A 20,328-nucleotide genomic window follows, 5' to 3' on the forward strand; every position below is an offset into this window, starting at 1 on the left:
AGCCAGTGGTTGGTCTCCGTGTCAAACACTCCAGACTGCCCCAGACCGTGATGAGCCAGTGGTTGGTCTCTGTGTCAAACACTCCAGACTGCCCCAGACCGTGATGAAAAACTGCTAGCTTGCAGAATGTCTTGAGACTAGGACTGAAGTCCAAGATGTACAGATCTTCACAACAAAAGAGGACGACACAATCTCAACAGATGCCTTAGACAGGCCTTTCCCCTTGGGCTCCACCATCTTCCAGGAGAAGGTCTTTGTATTGAACTTCCACAGACCATTTTGAAGCTCCTGTCAGCACCAAATACATAAATACACAAATACATCTCCATCGTAGGCAAAGGCTGCATGATGAGAGCAATGTTCAGGGAGAAGCTGTGCAGAAGGCGTGATGCTCTGCCGGCGGTTGGTCTCTGTGTCAAACACTTTGATACTGTTGTACTCGACATTCAGGCCCCCGCCCCCCCCTGCAGCCCCCAACTACAAACATCTTTGTCCCGATGATGGTGGCAGCGGGACCTGATGAAACGGGTGGCGGAGCTCCTCCACTGATAATTGAAGACCAGACCATTGTGGTGGTGTCCAACTTGTACATCTCATTGTTGCATTCCACTATTGTTGAGGAATGTTGTCCTCCATGTATGTACATGACCTTCCCCAAGACGCAGGCCGAGTGTCTGTACCTCGCCTCTGGAATAGTCCCAGAAACCTCCGTCTTCTAGCCAGACGCGGAACGTTCTTATAACTGCGTGGCTGTTGGCAGTCATGGCTGCCAGTTCCCACTTGATGTTGTGTGGGAGTTCAGACTGATCCAGATCGTACTGAATAACTGCTATAGTCTACATAGCGTCTTCAGACTAGGACTCAAATGTAAGATGTATACGTAACGTGTCATTGGGTGTGAGGATGAGACGATCTTCCACAACAGCACATATCATACGTTAGAGCCGGTCCTTTCCCCTGGGGCTCAACCTTCTTCCAGGATAATGTCCTGTTGAATTTCCACATATCATTGAGGGTCTGTCCACCTTTGCGACCACTAAATATATGTATAGGCTTAGGCTACAGCTCTCCATCCATTGTAGGCAAAAGCTGAATGACTATAGCGTCCTTCTGGAAGAGCATGTGCAATTATGCTTAAAGATGAAGTACATCTTTAAGCATAATTATTATTATCCCTGATGTCTCTATTTTGAGCAAATTATAAAACAAATATATTACATTTTCTTAAAAAAACAAAACAAAAACAGATGCGGGTTCACTTCACAATAATAATAATAATAATAGCTTGAATTTATATAGCGCCTTTCATGAACCCAAGGACGCTTTACAAAATTACCAACAACAATCAAAGACTATATGCCATAAGCCTGAGAAAATAAGTGTCTTTTCAAGGCAGCCTTAAAAGAGTCCAGTGTTGGAGCATAGCGAATCTCTATTGGAAGAGAGTTCCACAGGGTGGGGGCTGCCACACTGAACGCTCTGTCCCCGAAGGTTCGCTTGACTGCCTTGGGGACAGAGAGGAGGTCCAAGTTTGTGGACCGCAGGTTCCGTGTCACAGGAGGTTTATGGAGGAGGGCTGAGAGGTACTGTGGAGCCAGGGCATTTTGACATTTGTAGGTGAGAAGTAGGAGTTTATAATTGATACGAAACTTGACAGGAAGCCAATGCAGTTGTTTGAGGGTGGGAGTGCTGTGTTGTGAGCTTGTAGATCAGCTATTTCTGCTATGTTGGTGGGGGGAATTGTGAAAGTATGGGCTAAGAGCTGGTTACCACTTCATACATATCCTGCGCCGGGGCATTAGAAAGGTTAGATCATCTACTGTACAACCGTTGGGAGCTTGTAGATCGGCTATTTTTGGTCTATAGGCCTACTATGGCATTTGTGAGCAGCCCAGACAGTTCCTTTATTCAGATATTGATATTCATTTTACCATGCAGACAGCAGACAGGCTCCCTATATACTGTCCCCACTGAGAAATAGGCTATACTCGTCCCCTTTTGATAAAACACAAGAATAGGCCTATGTGCCGTCGGCCTGGCGCAGACAATACAATAGTAGAAGACTGCCACCTGGTGGCCAAAAGGAGTATCCTCCGTCACTGGTGAGAGAAAGTCATAGTAGCCTGCCCGGCCTATCCTAATCCATAATACTGTGTCGACTAAAACACAGTAAGGCCTATAGGCTATATAATTCAAGATAATCATGTGCGTGCGTGCGTGTAAGTGTAAGTGTAAGTGACCAATTTAGGCTGTGAATAAGTTTGTGTGTGTGTGTGTGTGTGTGTGTGTGTGTGTGTGTGTGTGTTGCCTATAATATCCTGTACATTTAGGGCTTGTTTGGATTCAAGCACTGATGACACATGATATATGTTTCGAGTGTGTGGGTCTGTGGGAATATATCAGAAGCAACTGAAAAATATTAGTTTTTTTAATTATAAATGTTTTAATGTTATAAATGTGGACTCAAATAAAGAAATTCGTGTGTGTGTGTGTGTGTGTGTGTGTGTGTGTGTGTGTGTGTGTGTGTGTGTGTGTGTGTGTGTGTGTGTGTGTGTGTGTGTGTGTGTGTGTGCGTGCTTGCGTGCGTGCGTGCGTGCGAGCGAGCGATTGCTTGAGTTAATGTAGCACCTGTTGCACTGTTGCATCCGCTCTGTGCACACCCACTCTGTGCGCATCTCATCCATCTCATCAGCACACACACAGGAAATGCACACTTTCGTTGCGTGATGTCGGCTCCATATATATGTCGCGGTCTCGCGGTGGCTATACCTACATGTTTGTGAGAAGTTGCAAAATTACGCCAATAGGCTATAGACTTTGGACAACATTTTGTAATACTGCATTGTAGTAGTTTCTATATCATGGCGAATTACTGAAATTGAACTCTAGTCCATCCTCAATTGAACTCCATCCTCAAAGCTTGCCGAAGCCGATAATTAAATAAAAGCAACTGTAGCATCAGTAGGCCTAGCAACACACAGAAAGTGACAGAATATGATAATTTAGAGGAGGAAAAAATGAGTTCTGAGACTTTGGGACTCGGTCCAGACATTAAGGAGTTGGACTTTTCGGACTTGTTTTTGTACCCTGACATTGATGATTTTCCTGATGCTAAAGGTGAGTATAGGCTATTAAGCATTTACTAATGCTACAGCTTAAATTGCTGTGAGTGTGATATAGAGCAGTGAGTGATTCTCATATGTTTTATTTTTTTATTTCAACTAAGGACCCCCAATTTGATTGTATCTGTGGTAGTGGGACCCTAATCATAAACTTGTTGTCCGATGTCTGTAATTTGGTGCAGAATTAATTTAGTCTATGCATGATGAGTATCAGAACTATTTTGATGAGAAACTCTGATCAAAACATTCTGTTGTTAAGGTGATGTGTACATTTCACATAGGCTACTAAACAGTGAATATCTGTCAGTCCGCTGGGTCCCCATCGAACCCCCTCAAAGACATCTGGGGGTCCCCAGACGTTGAGAACCACTGCAAGTCTTTATTTTATAAATGTCTCATAAAGTAGCCTATACAAAGTTATATTTATATGCAGAACTGTATAGGCCTATATAGGATATGGATGAAGTTGTAGTGCTGGTGATTGAACAGCTGCACACCTGGGCAAAAAAGGGAACAAAATTGGTGCATTATTATCATCATTATTATTATTTTCATTGTTTTTTTTACAATGGAAGATGGTTCCAATTACTGATATGTTTTTGAATGCTTTATGACATTATTTTATGATACACATACTGTACACATCATTATACTTTCATATGAATTTTCTCCAAGATATTATCTTGAGAGAATTCATATTTAAACTGTCAGTTTAAATATGAATTGTCAAGATTGATGTGTGTGCATTATAACATTATCATAGCATACCTATTTACACGCACCTCGACAGTGGGTGCAGGGCCAATAAGGCAACTATGGAAGGAGGTAGGGCCCGCACACCATTCTTTTGGCAAATAATTACTTTATTGAATAAATAGACAACGTTTCGATCTTGACAGATCTTCGTCAGGTCAGTATTCATTATGTCGTAAATATTAAAAGACATATGAGATGGAACCATATTCCCTTGTAAACAAAATAACAATTATTATTATAAAAATAATTATTTAAATTACAGAAAAATTAAACGGTGGTGCTCAAATGTAAGCTGTGTGGCGGTGCGTAGGGGAAACACCCTCCAGTCCTACTTAACTGTCAGATACTGATGCTGCATGGATAATCGCATGAGTCATCATCTCATGGTGAAGTGGGGAACACCACACAGTTACCAGTTATTTTAGGAACACGTAGGAGCGTGTATAAGCACTCTGGGCTATTTTAGAACAGTGTTTACAGAGCACCTTGCCAGTTTTTTATTTTATTATATCTTTGGGAAACAGAGAGTGGTGTAAAAAGTATAGTCAAGTTGTTTACTTAAGTAAAAGTATCAATACTGCAATGCAGAAATACTCAAAATGTACTTGAGTAAAAGTGCAAAAGTATTGCCTTCAAAATATATTTAAAGTACTACTAATGCAGAATGTCCTGTCTAAAATGTGTAAGTCTTTTGAAAATGAATAGGTTAATGTATGTTTTGTAATAATGATCAAAATCTACAAAGTAACAAATAACTAAAGTTTTCAAATAAATGTAGGCCTAGTGGACTAAAAGTACAATATTTGTCTCTGAGATGTAGTGGAGTATTAGTACAAATACCTGAAAATTGTACTTAAGCACAGTAAAACAAAATTAAGCATTTAGCAGATGCTCTTAATCCAGAGCAATTTACATTAAGCAAGATTAAAAAAAAAGCACGGCAATACATCATATAAAGTAGTTATCATGAATCATACATAAGCTAAGAATGTACTTTTGATAAGGTCAAGGATTGAATTTGTGAAATGAACAAATCATTTCTGTCCTCAGATGACCCTGCCGCTGATGCTCTCAACGCTAACCGCCCGCCTACGCCGGTGGCGCACAGCCCCGGGGATGACATCTCCGGCTGTGACCCTCCAGCCACCCGTCAGCCTTTCCCCTCTCATAGCCCTACGGATCACCTCTCGGGGCCTGGGGTAGGGTTGTTTGACTCCCTGACGCAAGCCTCCAGACCAGGGACGATCCCAGCCCCCAGTCCCAGGATTGAAATCACTCCGTCCGGTGACTCACAGCCCAAGGGTTCCACGGCCCTGGGGGACTACAGGGAGCCGTGCATGCAGCCGTGCGTGAGCCCTGCTAGCAGTAACTCCTCCACAGGCTGGCAGACAGAGACGTGCTCCCCCCTGGCTTCTCCTTGCATCTCCCCCGGCGGAGGTGCAACCAGCAGCGCGGGATGGTCTGCCTTGGACCTCTGCCCAGGCCTGCAAGGAATCCATACATCCTCTGCCCACTCCTCCCCGGGAGCGTCCCCTCGCACCAGCATCACAGAGGAGACCTTTCTACAGCCACGGCACCAGCGAGCCGCCTCCCCACACACCCACCACCAGCGATCTCGCTCAGCCTCGCCCCAGGGAAAGCGTGCATACGATCAACACTGCAGCCCCGGCCTGGGGGGCAGCCCCGCCAAACAACGCTCGCGGAGCCCCAGCCCCGTTCCCTCACCCCCTCGCGACGACCAGGGACCCTGCCACCTTCCCCACTATCAGGCCCGAGTGGAGACCCTGCAGCTCCGAGCCTCTTCCCCCTGCATGGAGGAGATGTCGGGCGGCCTTAGATCCAGCCTAGTAGTAGCCCAGACGGTAACTCCTAAGCTGGTGCGATCCAGTGAGGACGGCTGCTTGTATGAGCGAGTCCAGAGACAGGACTGCAGTGTGTATGGAGAGGGGCACGCTTGGCGCCCTGAACAGGACAGGGGAGACGGGTCTGGAGCTGAAGCTAAGCATGAGCCCCTCTACATTCTCCCAACTCTGTGGCCTCAACGTCACCTGGCCAATCATCACCACAGAGCGTTCAGGTGTGTTGCAGGTCCTTTTAGTTGCTGATTGAGAATATAATGTATTCTTTCTATTTAGCCAAAAGAAAAGAAAAGAAAAGAGAAAAGAAAAGAAACCAGATACAGCTTTCATAGCCACCATTTTTCTCTCCAGACAAAAAGTTACTAAAATGCTGCCCTTCCTCTTTCCCAATATCTGCCTCTATCTCAATCCTTCTCGTCCTCCGTCTTTCCCTCCCACACCTGTACAGTGGGGTTCCCCCTCTCCCAAACCTGGACTGGACCCTGCCCAGTCAGTCTGGACAGTACGAGCTGCAGCTCCAACAGCAGCCTAGATCTCACCACAGAGCTCACTATGAGACGGAGGGCAGCCGGGGAGCCGTCAAGACTCCCAATGGAGGACACCCCGAGGTTCAGGTATTACATTGTGTGTATTTGTGTAATGTGTAACCCTAACCCTAACCCTTATGCGTGCGTGCGTGCGTGCAAATGTTTAAGTACTAAACATGTGCATATTTGTTTATGCATGTGTGTAGCTGTGAATAGGCAGACTAAAAGCTAGACTAAAGTGGAGTTAGCATGAGAGAGAGAGTGTGTGCGATGGTATTTCCTGTCTGCCTTTCTGCAAAGCCCGAAGCAATGCAAATGAATCAACCAGCAAATCCAGATCACTTCATCATCACACACCCATTGCGAACACTACGGCACTAATTACATTCAGTGTAGTGCTCAATGGCAGGATTTTAATCACCCCACATAACGCCGGTTACATTATTTCTAAATTATCGCTCTGTCAAAAACACTGTAGTTTGCAATGTGTTTGATCTTTATTGAGGTCACAGTCATATCTAACACTATACAAATGGGACCCAATGCCTCCTTGCTTGGCACTCAGCATCAAGGGGGGTAAGTCCCTCTGACATACTACTCCAGGGGGTGTATCCTGTCCTGTACATCAGGGGTTCTCAACGTTTTTGGCCGGAGACCCCCGGAAATGCTTTGGCCATGTCTCGTGGCCGAGCTTTTGGGCATTGGAATTTGGCTGTAGGCTCTGTTTCTAGATCCCCCTGCATGGGCTCTCAATTCATTCCCTGTAATTCTATTTGTCTTATAACTTAACTAAAATGTTAATGTTACAGGGAATGAATAGGGACAGAGCCCTGACGCCAATCCATGCTTCATATATCTATGCCCAATTATGCTCAATATATATTTTCTAAATTCACTCCAAGAGTTGTCTGACTGAAGTACTTTTGACCCCATAGCCAGGAGGGATGGTTGTGTCGGTTGCTATACCCCTATTAACTGTTGCAGCCCTGTTTCCTTGTGCTCGTGTCCCTCATCACCAGCTTCGTGGCTACCGTGGCAGCACTCCGCTGGCTCTGCAGGTCTTCATCGGGACGGCGGACGAGAGGGTTCTTAAACCCCACACCTTTTACCAGGTCCATCGCATCTCGAGTAAGACCGTCACCACCCCCAGCACAGAGAGGATAGTCAACGGGACCAAGGTGCTGGAGATCCCCCTGGAGCCAAAACTCTACATGCGAGCCCTGTAAGGACAATGGAGAGATTCATGGATGATGTACACACACACATTCTACCTAAACCTAGAACACCAACGCTGAAAGTTGTCACAACGTCACTAATGTTGGGTATATTTTACCCGATATAATAAATTCCATAAACATATTTCTCATCAAAATGATGGGGGGGGGGGGGGGGGATCTGTGAAAAATGTGGGCATTGTTTTAAAAATATTAAAGAAAAAGAAAATGGAGCTGGGATCTTCACCTTTGGTCCACCTATTCTTGGGACATGTGAGAATGGTCCAGTGAAGGCACAGTCTAATACACAGACAACACAGTACAGTACCGTATGCGATTCATTTTCTTTGCTCTCACTAACGTTGGGTTAAAATCACCCGAAGACCTGCCTGTACAAAAAAACAATGAAAAAAAACCCAACCTTATGTCAGTGAGCATCTTGAAGGTACCCACCTATTAGACAGCAACATTATGAAAATCACATATTTGCAATTGTTCGGGTGAAATTCACCCAACGTTAGTGTTCTAGGGATATATTATCCACCTATTATTGGTACACTGTAAAAGCCTTAACTCAGAGCATGTACAAATGTAACCAAATTGGCCCTTATGGGTCCATTTGGAGTTACAAATGGACAAGTTATCACATTGGTTTTCACTGTGCAGTTGCAGCCATACATATATTGGTGGATACCATTATGGTGAAGCGTGACAGTCAGTAATCTAAGGCAGGGGTTCTCAACGTTTTTGGCCGGGGACCCCTGGAAATGCTTTGGCAATGTCTCGGGACCCCCGCCCCGCCCCCTCCCGACCCCCAATATAAATTGACTGCTACAATAACCTTAAACCATTTTGGGCGGGAACCCCTTTTGGTGTTTTAAGCATTGTTATAATTTAGCTATTGAAAAATAGCAGATCTACAAGCTCATAGCGCGCCACCGAGTGGCGCGCTACGAGCTTGTAGGTCTGCTATTTTTGAAAAATCGTGAAAATACAATTTAAAATGTTTTTTTTTTTTTTTTTTTTTTTTTAATAATTTGGGGACTTCTTAAAATAATTTGGCGACCCCCCGAGGGGTCGCGACCCACGGGTTGAGAACCCCTGATCTAAGGACACATGATGTTTTTCACTTGGCAGGATTGACTGTGCGGGCATCCTGAAGTTGAGGAATGCCGACATGGAACTTAGGAACGGCGAGACAGACGTAGGGAGGAAGAACACGTGCGTGCGCATGGTGTTCCGTGTCCATATTCCAGTAGCGGAGGGACAGATTGTCTCGCTTCAAGTGACATCTCATCCAATTGAGTGCTGTAAGTAGGGATGTCCCCATCACGTTCTTTTAGCTCCCGATCCGATTCCGATCATTTGATTTTGAGCATCTGCCGATACCGATTTGTCCCGATCTGATATTTATATTTGTATAGAACACTTATGCCCTATCACAATAGTACAATATCCAAAATCACAGACAATATCATGTCTAATATCATGATATGGATATAATATTACGTTGTTTTGCTCCCGATCCGATTCCGATCATTTGAAAATGTGGACGTGGACATCCCTAGCTGTAAGTGTTTTACTTCCCGGTGAGGTGAACAGCCCTTCTTCTTAAAACCTTGCCATTTTGTCATTTCATCTGACGTCACATAAATTATGTATTCCATTTGAAATGTCCGGTTTTAAAGTTCTCTGGTTGAACAGAACAATGTCTACTGCATGTGATTGTGTAGCCTATGGACCACAGTGTATGGACCACAGTGTATGGACCACAGTGTATGGACCACAGTGGAAACAAGTCTTTGGCTTTGTTGTGTTCATCCATTTGGCTTTTTGAATGTACCTAATGTACTTTTAAACTGTCACCCCAGCCCAGCGCTCATCCAAAGAGCTCCCTGCTGTAGAGACGCAGGACCTGGATCGTTGTTCTATCCTTGGTGGGCAACAAATGGTCCTGACCGGACAGAATTTCACATCCGACTCCAAGGTCATATTCTGTGAAAAGACACACGGTAAGAAATAGCCAATTTAAAATTGTAAATTCAACTATAAAAAATAATGATGTTGTCAGCCTACTGTCTGTCCCTCCATAAAAATATAAAATAAAGGCAAAAGCCACAAAAAAAACAAAAAAACATTTAAAAATAATGATGTGAGCTGGGCTATTTACTCTACTTGTATTGTACGAAGTATTAGGCAACAAAGTCTTATGCACACCTGTATGCTCTGAGGCGGGTGCGTAGGCAGGGCTCAATGTATTCAGCAGAATGCACATTTATAAATGCACATAAATAAAGTTCGTATTGCAAGTGCAGACGGTGTGCGGGTCTTTGTGCACTTCATGTGCATTCTTCTGAATACATTGTACGAAGTATAAAAGAATGCTTAAGTGGTTAATAAATAAGTAAAATCGTTTTGTCAATTCATTGATGTATAAAATAGGCCTAATAATAATCTATAGAATAATCGGTAAGAGAATAAGCAGCCCCACTTGATAACAACATAACTGTAAGATAATGCTGGCTTGTCATAAATCATTGTTTCTACATGGAAATGTCACACCTCCCTATGACTACGTAAGTCTGCCCACACCAAGATGTGTGTGCTTTGCTTTGGTAACCGGATAGTTAGAGTTCTTTCTCTGTATACAGGTATGTAAAAAGCCTCTCGATGCAGTGTTTTGTGCAACAGGATGTGGTTAGACTGACAGAGCAGAAGGCGCTATCCTCTTTTGGAGGCAAGAGTTTGCGTGGGAATGAAACCTGACACCACGGAAGTGTGAAAGCAGTTTCACATGCACTGTCTGTCTTTACAAACATGGACTGTAAATGCAATGCGTCAACTCTTTTGCATATGAACAGTTTATTATAAACGACTGCCGGGGCGCAAACCTTGTATGTCCAAAACCATTACCGCAAATAGGAGGGGGAAAAAAGCTGTTTTATTTAATATTTAGTCAAAAGCTGTTGACTGTGCAACCCACAGACAGATTTTTTTTTTGTTTTTGGCTTTTCTGCCTTTATTGATAGTATCAAGTGAAGAGAGACAGGAAAGAGGGAGAGAGAGAAGGGGAGAGACATGCAGCAAAGGTCGTCATGAACGGGACTCGAACACGCAACGCGCTGTCAGGCCAAAGCCTATATATGTGGCGTGCGCCTGGACCACTGGCCCCAACCCACAGACAGATTTAATCACTTTCAAGCTGGTGTCCCACGTCACTCACTATAGGCAAAACCACTTGGTTGATGCGATGTGTTATATGCGGTAGTTAGGATGTTTGTTACTTATGCATGCAGCATGACGATGTCATACGACCAAGTATAAAATAGGACATTCATGAAAAAACGAAACAAAAAAAACAACAACCATAAAAAGTGGCTGTTTGTTAAACCAAAGCTGTATCGACACAAACACTGTGGTTGCATTGTGTAGCTCGTGGGTGTAAAAATTTTTATGTGTTAGAACTGTGCTCCCTACTTTGCTACCATGGACAGCTGCTTTGCTTCCCCTTGGTAGCCTACGGTACAGTGGCTAAATAAAAATACTGAAAACGCCAAGACTTTTTAATGTATACCAGACATTACCAATGTGCATTAATTATCAAATAACTGCTCCACCTTATGTTCCAATCTGTTTCCCGTTCGACATGGGAAACAGATTGGAGGATTATTGTTAGACCTGCACAGACTGTTCAGTCACATTCATCTTCCCAACTCTCATCCCTATTTTGGGCACGTCACTCACTATAGGCAAAACCACTTGGTTGATGCGATGTGTTATATGCGGTAGTTAGGTTGTTTGTTACTTATGCATGCAGCATGACAATGTCATACGACCAAGTATAAAATAAGACATTCATGAAAAAACGAGAAAAAAAAAAACAACAACCATAAAAAGCTGGAATTAGCATATACAATATTTCTTACGGTGACTATGTATAAAGCCTATATATGCTGTATTCATTTTTCAGATGGACAGCAAATCTGGGAGGTAGAAGCGACTGTGGATCGAGACAAAAGCCAATCTGTGAGTAAATATCTGGTCACCATAATGAACGCAGACATTACAGTGCTGGCATGTTTACACAGAACATTACAAGGAACCTCTAACACTGTTTGCGTATTAGTTACTTATTATTTAATTAAATGCACTAGACCAGGGGTGCCCAGACTTTTTTGACTTGAGAGCTACTTTCAAAATGACCAGCGCAACAAGATCTACCCACCAAAGAATATGATCTGAAAATAGTTTAAAGAACATGACAAACACACTTAGAATGTGAAATATAGAGGGGGAAATGGAAATACTTTTTATTTTTGTATGAAACTTTCTAATGCTACTGATCTTTGTGCTCAACAATCTTGAAAACAAAGTAATCTGTTGTGGGTTAACAGGCCATTTTTATGTCAATCAATCAAGTCACCTTAATTCAAGTGTCGCGATCTACCTTTTGGGCACCCCTGCACTAGACTGCATGGTGCCCGGCTGTAAAGCACAGAGTCGGTAACGATGGAAGTTGGAGATCCATGCCCCACCTGGCTATGCAATACCCGGTGTACAGTACCCGTGTCAGAGTACCCGTTCCACCCATTTCTCTGTGTCCCTTTTATGCCCATATTATGGAGATTTCTTTCTCTGTTTCTCTGTGTCCCTTTATATCCTATATGGAGTTCTGAGTCAGGCATGCCCAAATTCTGGACAACCGTGGGTCCGACCAACTCGACACCGGGCACTGCACTCCCTGTGTGGGGGTGTGTGGGGGTGTGTGCGTGTGTCGAATTTGAAGTCGGTGGGGCGAACGGTTCTCGGGTTACGTGCATTACAGACGTACACATGTACACACACACAGACTTGGTGCATTTATAAATAAGATAGATAGATAAAAATTGTCTCACGCTGTCATTCAAAACAAAAGGTACATGTATACACATGAGAATGATAGTGGGTTTGGTTCCTATCAATATTCTGACACAGAATGAACCAATTAACCAAAAGATAATTGATGGAACGATCACTGAATATAATTCGATAACTGCAGCCCTACTGTAGGCTACATTATGACTATAGTTTATCTATGCAGGTATACTGTAGCTTGATCCATTGTTTATGCCATACATAGAGCATGCTGTTTGTAGAGGTGCCTTCGTATGGAGACCCGGGCATTTACCACCCAGCCAAAGTGAACTTCTATGTCATCAATGGGAAGAAGAAGCGCAGTCAGCCTCTGCACTTCACTTACACACCTCTGATAGGTAATGGGTCTACTCTTTCTTCTACTGCACTCGTTCTGTAACTCTGAGAGAGTACACATGCAACCAAATGGACCCGTTACGGGTCACTCTCAGAGTGACAGACCCGTAAGGGTCCATTTGGACCTCATGTACACCAGTTATTTTCTGTACTGTCGGTGGGGTCACCTTTTCTGAGCTCTGGACCACTGGCATATCTCTGCTGTCTGGAAGAAACTCCATAATGTTAATCTTTATATTTTTACGAAAAAGTCCTTCTGCACACCTACAAAGGACAGGTGCGTCGGATAACAGGAACTGATAGGTAGAAAAAAGAGAATCCCGCACACTGTCTTCAGGTTGGTTTTTATTGCAACGTTCGGTCGTCAGACCTTCATCAGGCATAAAGCAGTACTGACTAACAGCATAAATACAACTCTGAGATCAGCGGGGGCCAATCAAATGACACACACCAATCCGTTACCATGGAGAGGCGGGACTGCCCACAGGTGAGTACAGGTGGTATGTTTTTTCCATGATAAAAGGAACATTTATAAATATACACAAAATAGAATAAGATGGCTACAATAGAATAAATCAATCAGTATAGTAAAGGCAATATATACAATGAAAATTGAAAACCTTTTTAAATGTACTGACTGAGGCAACAAATGAATATTGGACAATTATATTTAAATAAACATGTCCCTGGAGGGCATAATGTCCAATACATGTACTGGGGGTCAGACCTAATAAATTACAGGTATAAGGGTCTGTACTCCAAAATACACAACATTGACATCACACACAATGACAGCGGGACATCAAACAGACTAGAACCAAGATATCAAAAAAATCAGGAAATAAATAAAATAACAGAAAACCCCAGAGGTGAGAAAACCTCAAAATTCACAACATCACATTTAGTAAGAATTCATCATTTAGACCTTTTGGGGCTAGGGTGTCGCAAGTGAAAATCCAATATGCCTCACGTCTCTTAAGGAGAAGGTCATGGTTTCCGCCTCTGGGTGGCAGAGGGACCATCTCCATGCCAACAAAGCGTAAGGTGGATATGTCATGTTTCATGTCATTAAAATGAACGGCAACCGGGTAATCCCTGTCGTTTCTGCGAATAGAGCTTTTATGCTCGCTGATACGTGTTTTTAGCTTCCTAGTAGTCTTGCCAATGTATGCAAGACCACAGGGGCAACGTAGCATATAAATCACATGGGTAGATGCACATGTGATGACACTTTTAATAGGGACGGATTTGCCTGTTTGTGGGTGACGAAAAACCTTAGCTTTGTTGGTGTTATTGCATTGAGCGCAGTTCCCACAGGGGTAATTGCCATTTGGAATAGGGCTCAGTAGGGTTTGAGTGGGTTGCGCTGGTTTATTGCTGTCCCTCTCCATGGTAACGGATTGGTGTGTGTCATTTGATTGGCCCCCGCTGATCTCAGAGATGTATTTATGCTGACTGTTTGTCAGTACTGCTTTATGCCTGATGAAGGTCTGACGACCGAAACGTTGCAATAAAAACCAACCTAAGTGAAGACAGTGTGCGGGATTCTCTTTTTTCTACCAATCTTTATATTTTTAAAACTACTGACAGTACTGACAGTAATTTTACATTTTCCCATATAGACCACCTATAATTATTATTAATTGTGACTGTAGTAGCTTACAAATCAGAGAGGAAGGCTGTGCGTTTCAAAGGTGCACATTGGTAAAACAGTGGCTGTTTGTTAAACCAAAGCTGTATCGACACAAACACTGTGGTTGCATCGTGTAGCTCGTGGTTGCTTTGTGTAGCTCGTGGGTGTAACATTTGTTGAACTATGTGCTCCCTACTTTGCTACCGTGGACAGCCGCTTTGCTTCCCCTTGGTAGCCTACGGTACATTGGTTAAATACAGGTACACAGGTACACACATACACGGGTACAAACAAAGCTGGTTATTGGAGTGGTTTGCACCTACTGAAAACGCCAAGACTTTTTAATGTATACCAGACATTACCAATGTGCATTAATTATCAAATAACTGCACCACCATCTTATGTTCCAATCGGTTTCCCGTTCGACATGGGAACCAGATTGGAGGATTATTGTTAGACCTGCACTGTTCAGTCACATTCATCTTCCAAACTCTCATCTCCACATATTCTCTCTGTCTATTTTTCCACTTCCAGCCATTAAAGCAGAGCCAGTTGATGACTACCAGTTTAGCTCATTTGGCTGCTTAGTGCCCCAGTCCCACGACCCGCCACCCAGGACTTACTACCACCACCTGGACAGGGATAGCCACCCTCGAGTCATAAATGTTTCTCCAACACCAAACCATCTGGCAAGCCTAGACCCAGGGACCCATGGGTTGGTACCGCACTTCCCAGAGGACCCATCCGTCTACCACTCATCCAGAACCAGTGCTCTGTGCAACAGCCCAGTCTTCTACCACGCTGTGAACACACATTACAACAACATAGGCAGTGCCCTCCTCAGTGGGTCCCCTTCACAGAGGTTCAACGCAGGGCTGCAGCCATGCCACTACCCGTCCCTTGTCTCTCAGCTGTCCGCCGCTTCCGTCCCCAGCTACGGCGTCAGTGTTGGGGTGCCTGCTCCATTTGAGAGCTACCCAGCGACACAGAGACACCAGGGTTACATGCAGACAGCTGGACCTCTTGGAAAGTCACCACCTTCAAGATACGTGTACACAGTCCAAGATCATGGTACAGCCTTTACCAGGGCCGACATAGGAAGCCGGCCGCTGACTCAGAAAGCTGTAGTTAATGACAGACAGGATGATCTGAATCCTGACAAGGTCACGGTCAAACAAGAGAGCCATAACCATGCCTACCTGGAGGATGGTGAGTAGATGAAATAATGTTGCTTCCTTTTTTGTGACTAATTGTCCAAATTACCATCGCGCCTAGGGCTCCATTTTCGTCACCGCTAAACCCCTTATCCCTAAACTTCTTTGCCTTTTTTTTACTACTTTGCAAAACATTTTTGAATAGTTCAACTAGCCAATCTACATTGACACGTTGTGAGCTTGTAGACAGCCATTTTAACTATTCAAAAATGTTTCGCAAAATAGTAAATAAAGGCAAAGAAGTTTAGGGATAAGGGGTTTAGCGGTGACGAAAATGGAGCCCATAGTGTCTGCAAGCTCTTCTCAGGCAATGTATCTGGACTGGCCTGTCACAAGGGCTCCATTTAGCCTCTTTACCATTTAACAGATCCATGACGTTCCTCCAGTACAGTTTTGTGGGTCAGTGTTTCTGCCTGACAAAACCATTGAACGGTTATGCTGAGAACCTGCACTCTGCACCACGCTTAGCAAGGTCACTGCAGTGAATATACAGTTATGCTGAGAACCGCTGCACTCTGCACCACGCTTAGCAAGGTCACTGAGGTGAATATACAGTTATGCTGAGAACCGCTGCACTCTGCACCACGCTTAGCAAGGTCACTGAGGACTATACAGAGTATTGACTGCCACAATTGAAAGAGGGATACATTTTAAAACCACTGAAGATGCGGAGTTAGCATCCTATCCAGGTGTGTCAATATGAAAATACTGCATGTGACAGCAGACCACACAAGTACAATATTATGGCTTAAAAAAAAGTCCAGCCAGGCTATTCTGTCACCGTTCTCAACTTGCCTGTCTCTCCTCACTGGGGGGGGGGGGGGATCATGCACAGAGGCCCTGTTCGCTGTGAAAGAACGTTTCCATTTACACCTCAGTGATGTAGGCCAGGAAGAGGAAGTATAACCAAATGCATGCAAAAAGACAACAGCCCCGCGGTAGAACGCACGCCTACACCCCATAGCAGAAAGTCGATTAGCTTGGTGTGTGTGTGTGTGTGTGTGTGTGTGTGTGTGTGTGTGTGTGTGTGTGTGTGTGTGTGTGTGTTGTGGCAACCCAGGGGAGAATAGGCAAGATTCACAATAAAATAAGAGGCTCAGAGTCAGAATCAATTTAAATTGTCTTTTATTAACTTAGGGAAAGGGGAAAACGGGGCAAAACATCAACTCAGGGTTCCTCCTGTCTGGGGCTTGGGCTTTTAGTCCTGTGGGCAGAGCAGAGAGAGAGCTAGTGACTATACTGTATTCAGGGGGTGGAGAGTGCTGTAGGCTCTCCCTTGTGGAGTTCAGTCGGCCTAGGAGGGAGGGAGAGAGAACGAGACCAGGTGAGCCACAATACACGCACAGCACATCCAAGTGGGTCCAAAGGTTAGAGTTAAATCTTGTACTCACTTGTGAAATATCCATCATACCAGCCTCCTCATGAACAGAGTGATTCCTGCTTCCTCACTCCTCCATTAGTCCAAACTGACTCACCAGGCAGCTTGGGCGTCGGCTATTTAAAAGCTTCTGTTGATTGCCTTACTGGCTGCAGGTGCGTCCATGTCCAGTCTCCCATTGGCTGCAATACCTGTACAGGGTAATATACTCCCTCTATTACCTCCCCCAGCCTCCTTATGTGGGGAATAGGCCTGGCTGTTTCCCCTGGTTTGCCACAGTGTGTGTGTGTGTGTGTGTGTGTGTGTGTGTGTGTGTGTGTGTGTGTGTGTGTGTGTGTGTGTGTGTGTGTGTGTGTGTGCGCGCGTGCGTGCGTGCGTGCGTGCGTGTGCGTGCGTGCTTATTATAAATTCCATTTACCATCAGACGCAAATAAACCAGAATGCTGTGTTGCGTGTTCATACTTTCCCTGAGAGAGTACAGTATATGATTTATCATGAAATATGTCTTCCTTTTCTCTCTTGGGCTGCAGGCTTCTTTTGTTAAGGAGAAGTTTAATATGGGTTATAGTTATACAGTATGAAAGATGGTAACAATCATGCTACAATACCTCTAAATGATCTATGCATCTATAAAACAGGTGTTGATAAGTCTATCAGCAGTCATGTCGAGGAGAGACATCTTGTGGTACTTTGAAGTTAATGCAACAGTAGTTGCGTGCATGCATGCGTGCGTGCGTGCGTGCGTGCGTGCGTGCGTGCGTGCGTTGCGTGCGTGTAAATCATATCTATTCTCTTGTCTTGAATCATTACAGTGTCATAGTAAAAGTGTGTTGTAAATTGTGTCCAAAGTGAAGAACGGAGGAAATGGTTAATCTGTCCCTTTGGTGTGTTCCAGTGAATGACATCATAAGAAGAGACCTAAAGGTCTACAGCGGAGAACGGAGCTGATTGTCTGCAGTTTTCAACTGGTAGCCTAACCAGTTAAACAACAATCTCAGCATACCAAGAGATATCATATTAATAAGGACACCAGTGCTGTTTGTAGATGTGGATAATGGAGAGGAGAGAAATCCAGTCTGGAATTTGACAACCGGTGATACACTTGACTCGACTGTGCAGTTTGTTTTGGCACTGTGGATGTGTTAACAACAGTCACACATATCTCTATGATGAATTCCTGTTCTGTTCTTTGTCTATATAGAAGTGTCTATTTGTACGTCTAAATGTTTTGATGAATTGAACATGGTGGACCCTGTTGTAAACAAGTGTAATGCTTAATTGGGTCGTCCACTCACAGTTAACAGCCTTTGTATTGAGTTTGTGCTTGAAATGTACTGTAATTCTGCAAACTGTTAATACAATTTTCAATCAATCAATCAAAACACTTTGATAATTGCTGGCCATGATAGCTGCCACAATGATGTATCATTCAGTACCAATGCACCTATTTCATTTTCCCTGTTCACTATTATGTTAGCATTTTGGAGTCTGGGTGTGTAAGAACATGTCTAATATATTAATAAAACTACCACCTTCATACATCAGTACGTGTCTTACTGTCTTTGTGATGAGGAGGAAACCAGACTTAATTTTAGGTGATTTTTCAAACGATATCCAGAGACAACCACTTGGGGGCGACGTTTTCAAAGTAACCACCACATCCATGGAAGCGACACAAACATGCAGCAATGCAAGCCGCATTGAGAAGCAGCAGTGAGGGCATGCATGTTCAGGATCTTTGTAACTGTAACATTCTTGTGGCAACATAGAGGCGCCTTTTCCTATCTATTATGTTCTCACGACCTTAAAACCAGGCTCCAGACTTCCCAAAACAAACTGGTCAGGCTCCTACTTGACCTCGCCCCCCGAACCCACCTCACCCCTGCCCACTTCGACAGGCTGGAATGGCTTAGGGTCGACGACAGAGTACAGCATCTTGCAATGGGTCTGGTCCACAAGATTCGATACACCACCAAGATACCCTGTACCTGTCTAGATACTTCCTTAATGTTAACGAAGTCCACACCCACAACACCAGAGGGAGTGCAACGAACCATGTACAACCCAGATTCGGCACAAACAAGGGACTAAATTATTTTCGCTCCTATGCCACCAAAATGTGGAACGCCCTACCAACAGTCATTAAGACATGCGAATCCCTTGACTCCTTCAAAACCGCTCTCAAAGGGCACCTACGGACGGCTGCAATTCGAAACTGGCCCCTGTAAAATCGGAATCCCTCAAACACGGACGCAAGGACAACACGAGACGGTCGCGGCCACACAGCCAACTCAAGGTACGGCCACTGAGCCGACTTGGGGACCCAACACAAGGACAACACTAGCCCTGAAACATGACTGCCATGATAATCATCATGACAGTCATGACGCAACTGCAGCCTGTTTTACGCGATCGCTACATTTACAGTCCAAACGTGTATATAAACATTCCGTTTTCAAATATAAAGTACTCACAATTTGTCCCACGGGTGTTAGAAATTTGCTGGTACAGTGATTAGCATTGCTGCATCCCGCGTTGTTTAATAAAAAGCATTTTTATCCGAGCTCCCCGGCTACTTTTCTCAAACGGGGTTCGTTTGGGAAATACAAAGTTGCACACCGGGAGCGCACTCGCCTATTAGTCTGTATTGGCAGTGCTGTCAGCGTGCCTATATCGAACACACCCAGTGTTTCAGACTGCCACACTCCTCCCGACCGATAGGGGCGCGTAGTTGAAAGCCAATGGCAAAAAAACAGCTCGGATAAAAATGCTTTTTATTAAACAACGCGGGATGCAGCAATGCTAATCGCTGTACCAACAAATCTCTAACACCCGTGGGACAAATTGTGAGTACTTTATATTTGAAAACGGAATGTTTATATTCACGTTTGGACTGTAAATGTAGCGATCGCGTAAAACAGGCTGCAGTTGCGTCATGACTGTCATGATGATTATCATGGCAGTCATGTTTCAGGGCTAGGACAACACAAGAGATGGTCACGGCCACACAGCCAACTCAAGGTACGGCCACGGAGCCGACTTGGGGACCCAACGCAGCTCCTCCAAGGAAAACAAACAAATGAACGGAGCTGAACGTGAATCCCCCCCACCGCCCACCCCTTTTTTTCCCCCTCACTGTATATGTTTCTTTTCCCTTTTTACCTCCTTTATGATGAATTCCTGTTCTGTCCTTTGTCTATATAGAAGTGTCTATTTGTACGTCTCTAAATGTTTTTGATGAATTGAACATTATGGACCCCATTGGAAACAAGTGTAATGCTTAATTGGGTCGTCCACTCACAGTTAACAGCCTTTGTATTGAGTTTGTGCTTGAAATGTACTGTAATTCTGCAAACTGTTAATACATTTTTCAAT

At 44.1% G+C, this 20,328-nt stretch overlaps 1 protein-coding gene across 1 annotated transcript; it reads left to right on the top strand.

Moving 5' to 3' along the window:
• Window positions 1-3,017: 3,017 nt before the first annotated feature.
• nfatc2b (nuclear factor of activated T cells 2b) lies at window positions 3,018-17,901 on the top strand (the record flags this gene model as incomplete). The annotated part of the gene is made up of 10 exons (XM_079509729.1): window positions 3,018-3,117; window positions 4,929-5,955; window positions 6,186-6,351; window positions 7,284-7,486; window positions 8,616-8,788; window positions 9,350-9,490; window positions 11,449-11,504; window positions 12,598-12,730; window positions 14,896-15,570; window positions 17,849-17,901. The coding sequence occupies 10 exons, from the start codon at window positions 3,018-3,020 to the stop codon at window positions 17,899-17,901; spliced, it is 2,727 nt and encodes a 908-aa protein (XP_079365855.1).
• Between the last annotated feature and the right edge of the window lie 2,427 nt (window positions 17,902-20,328).

Source organism: Electrona antarctica (genome assembly GCF_951216825.1).
Source record: "Electrona antarctica genome assembly, chromosome: 9".
Classification (NCBI taxonomy): Eukaryota; Metazoa; Chordata; class Actinopteri; order Myctophiformes; family Myctophidae; genus Electrona; species Electrona antarctica.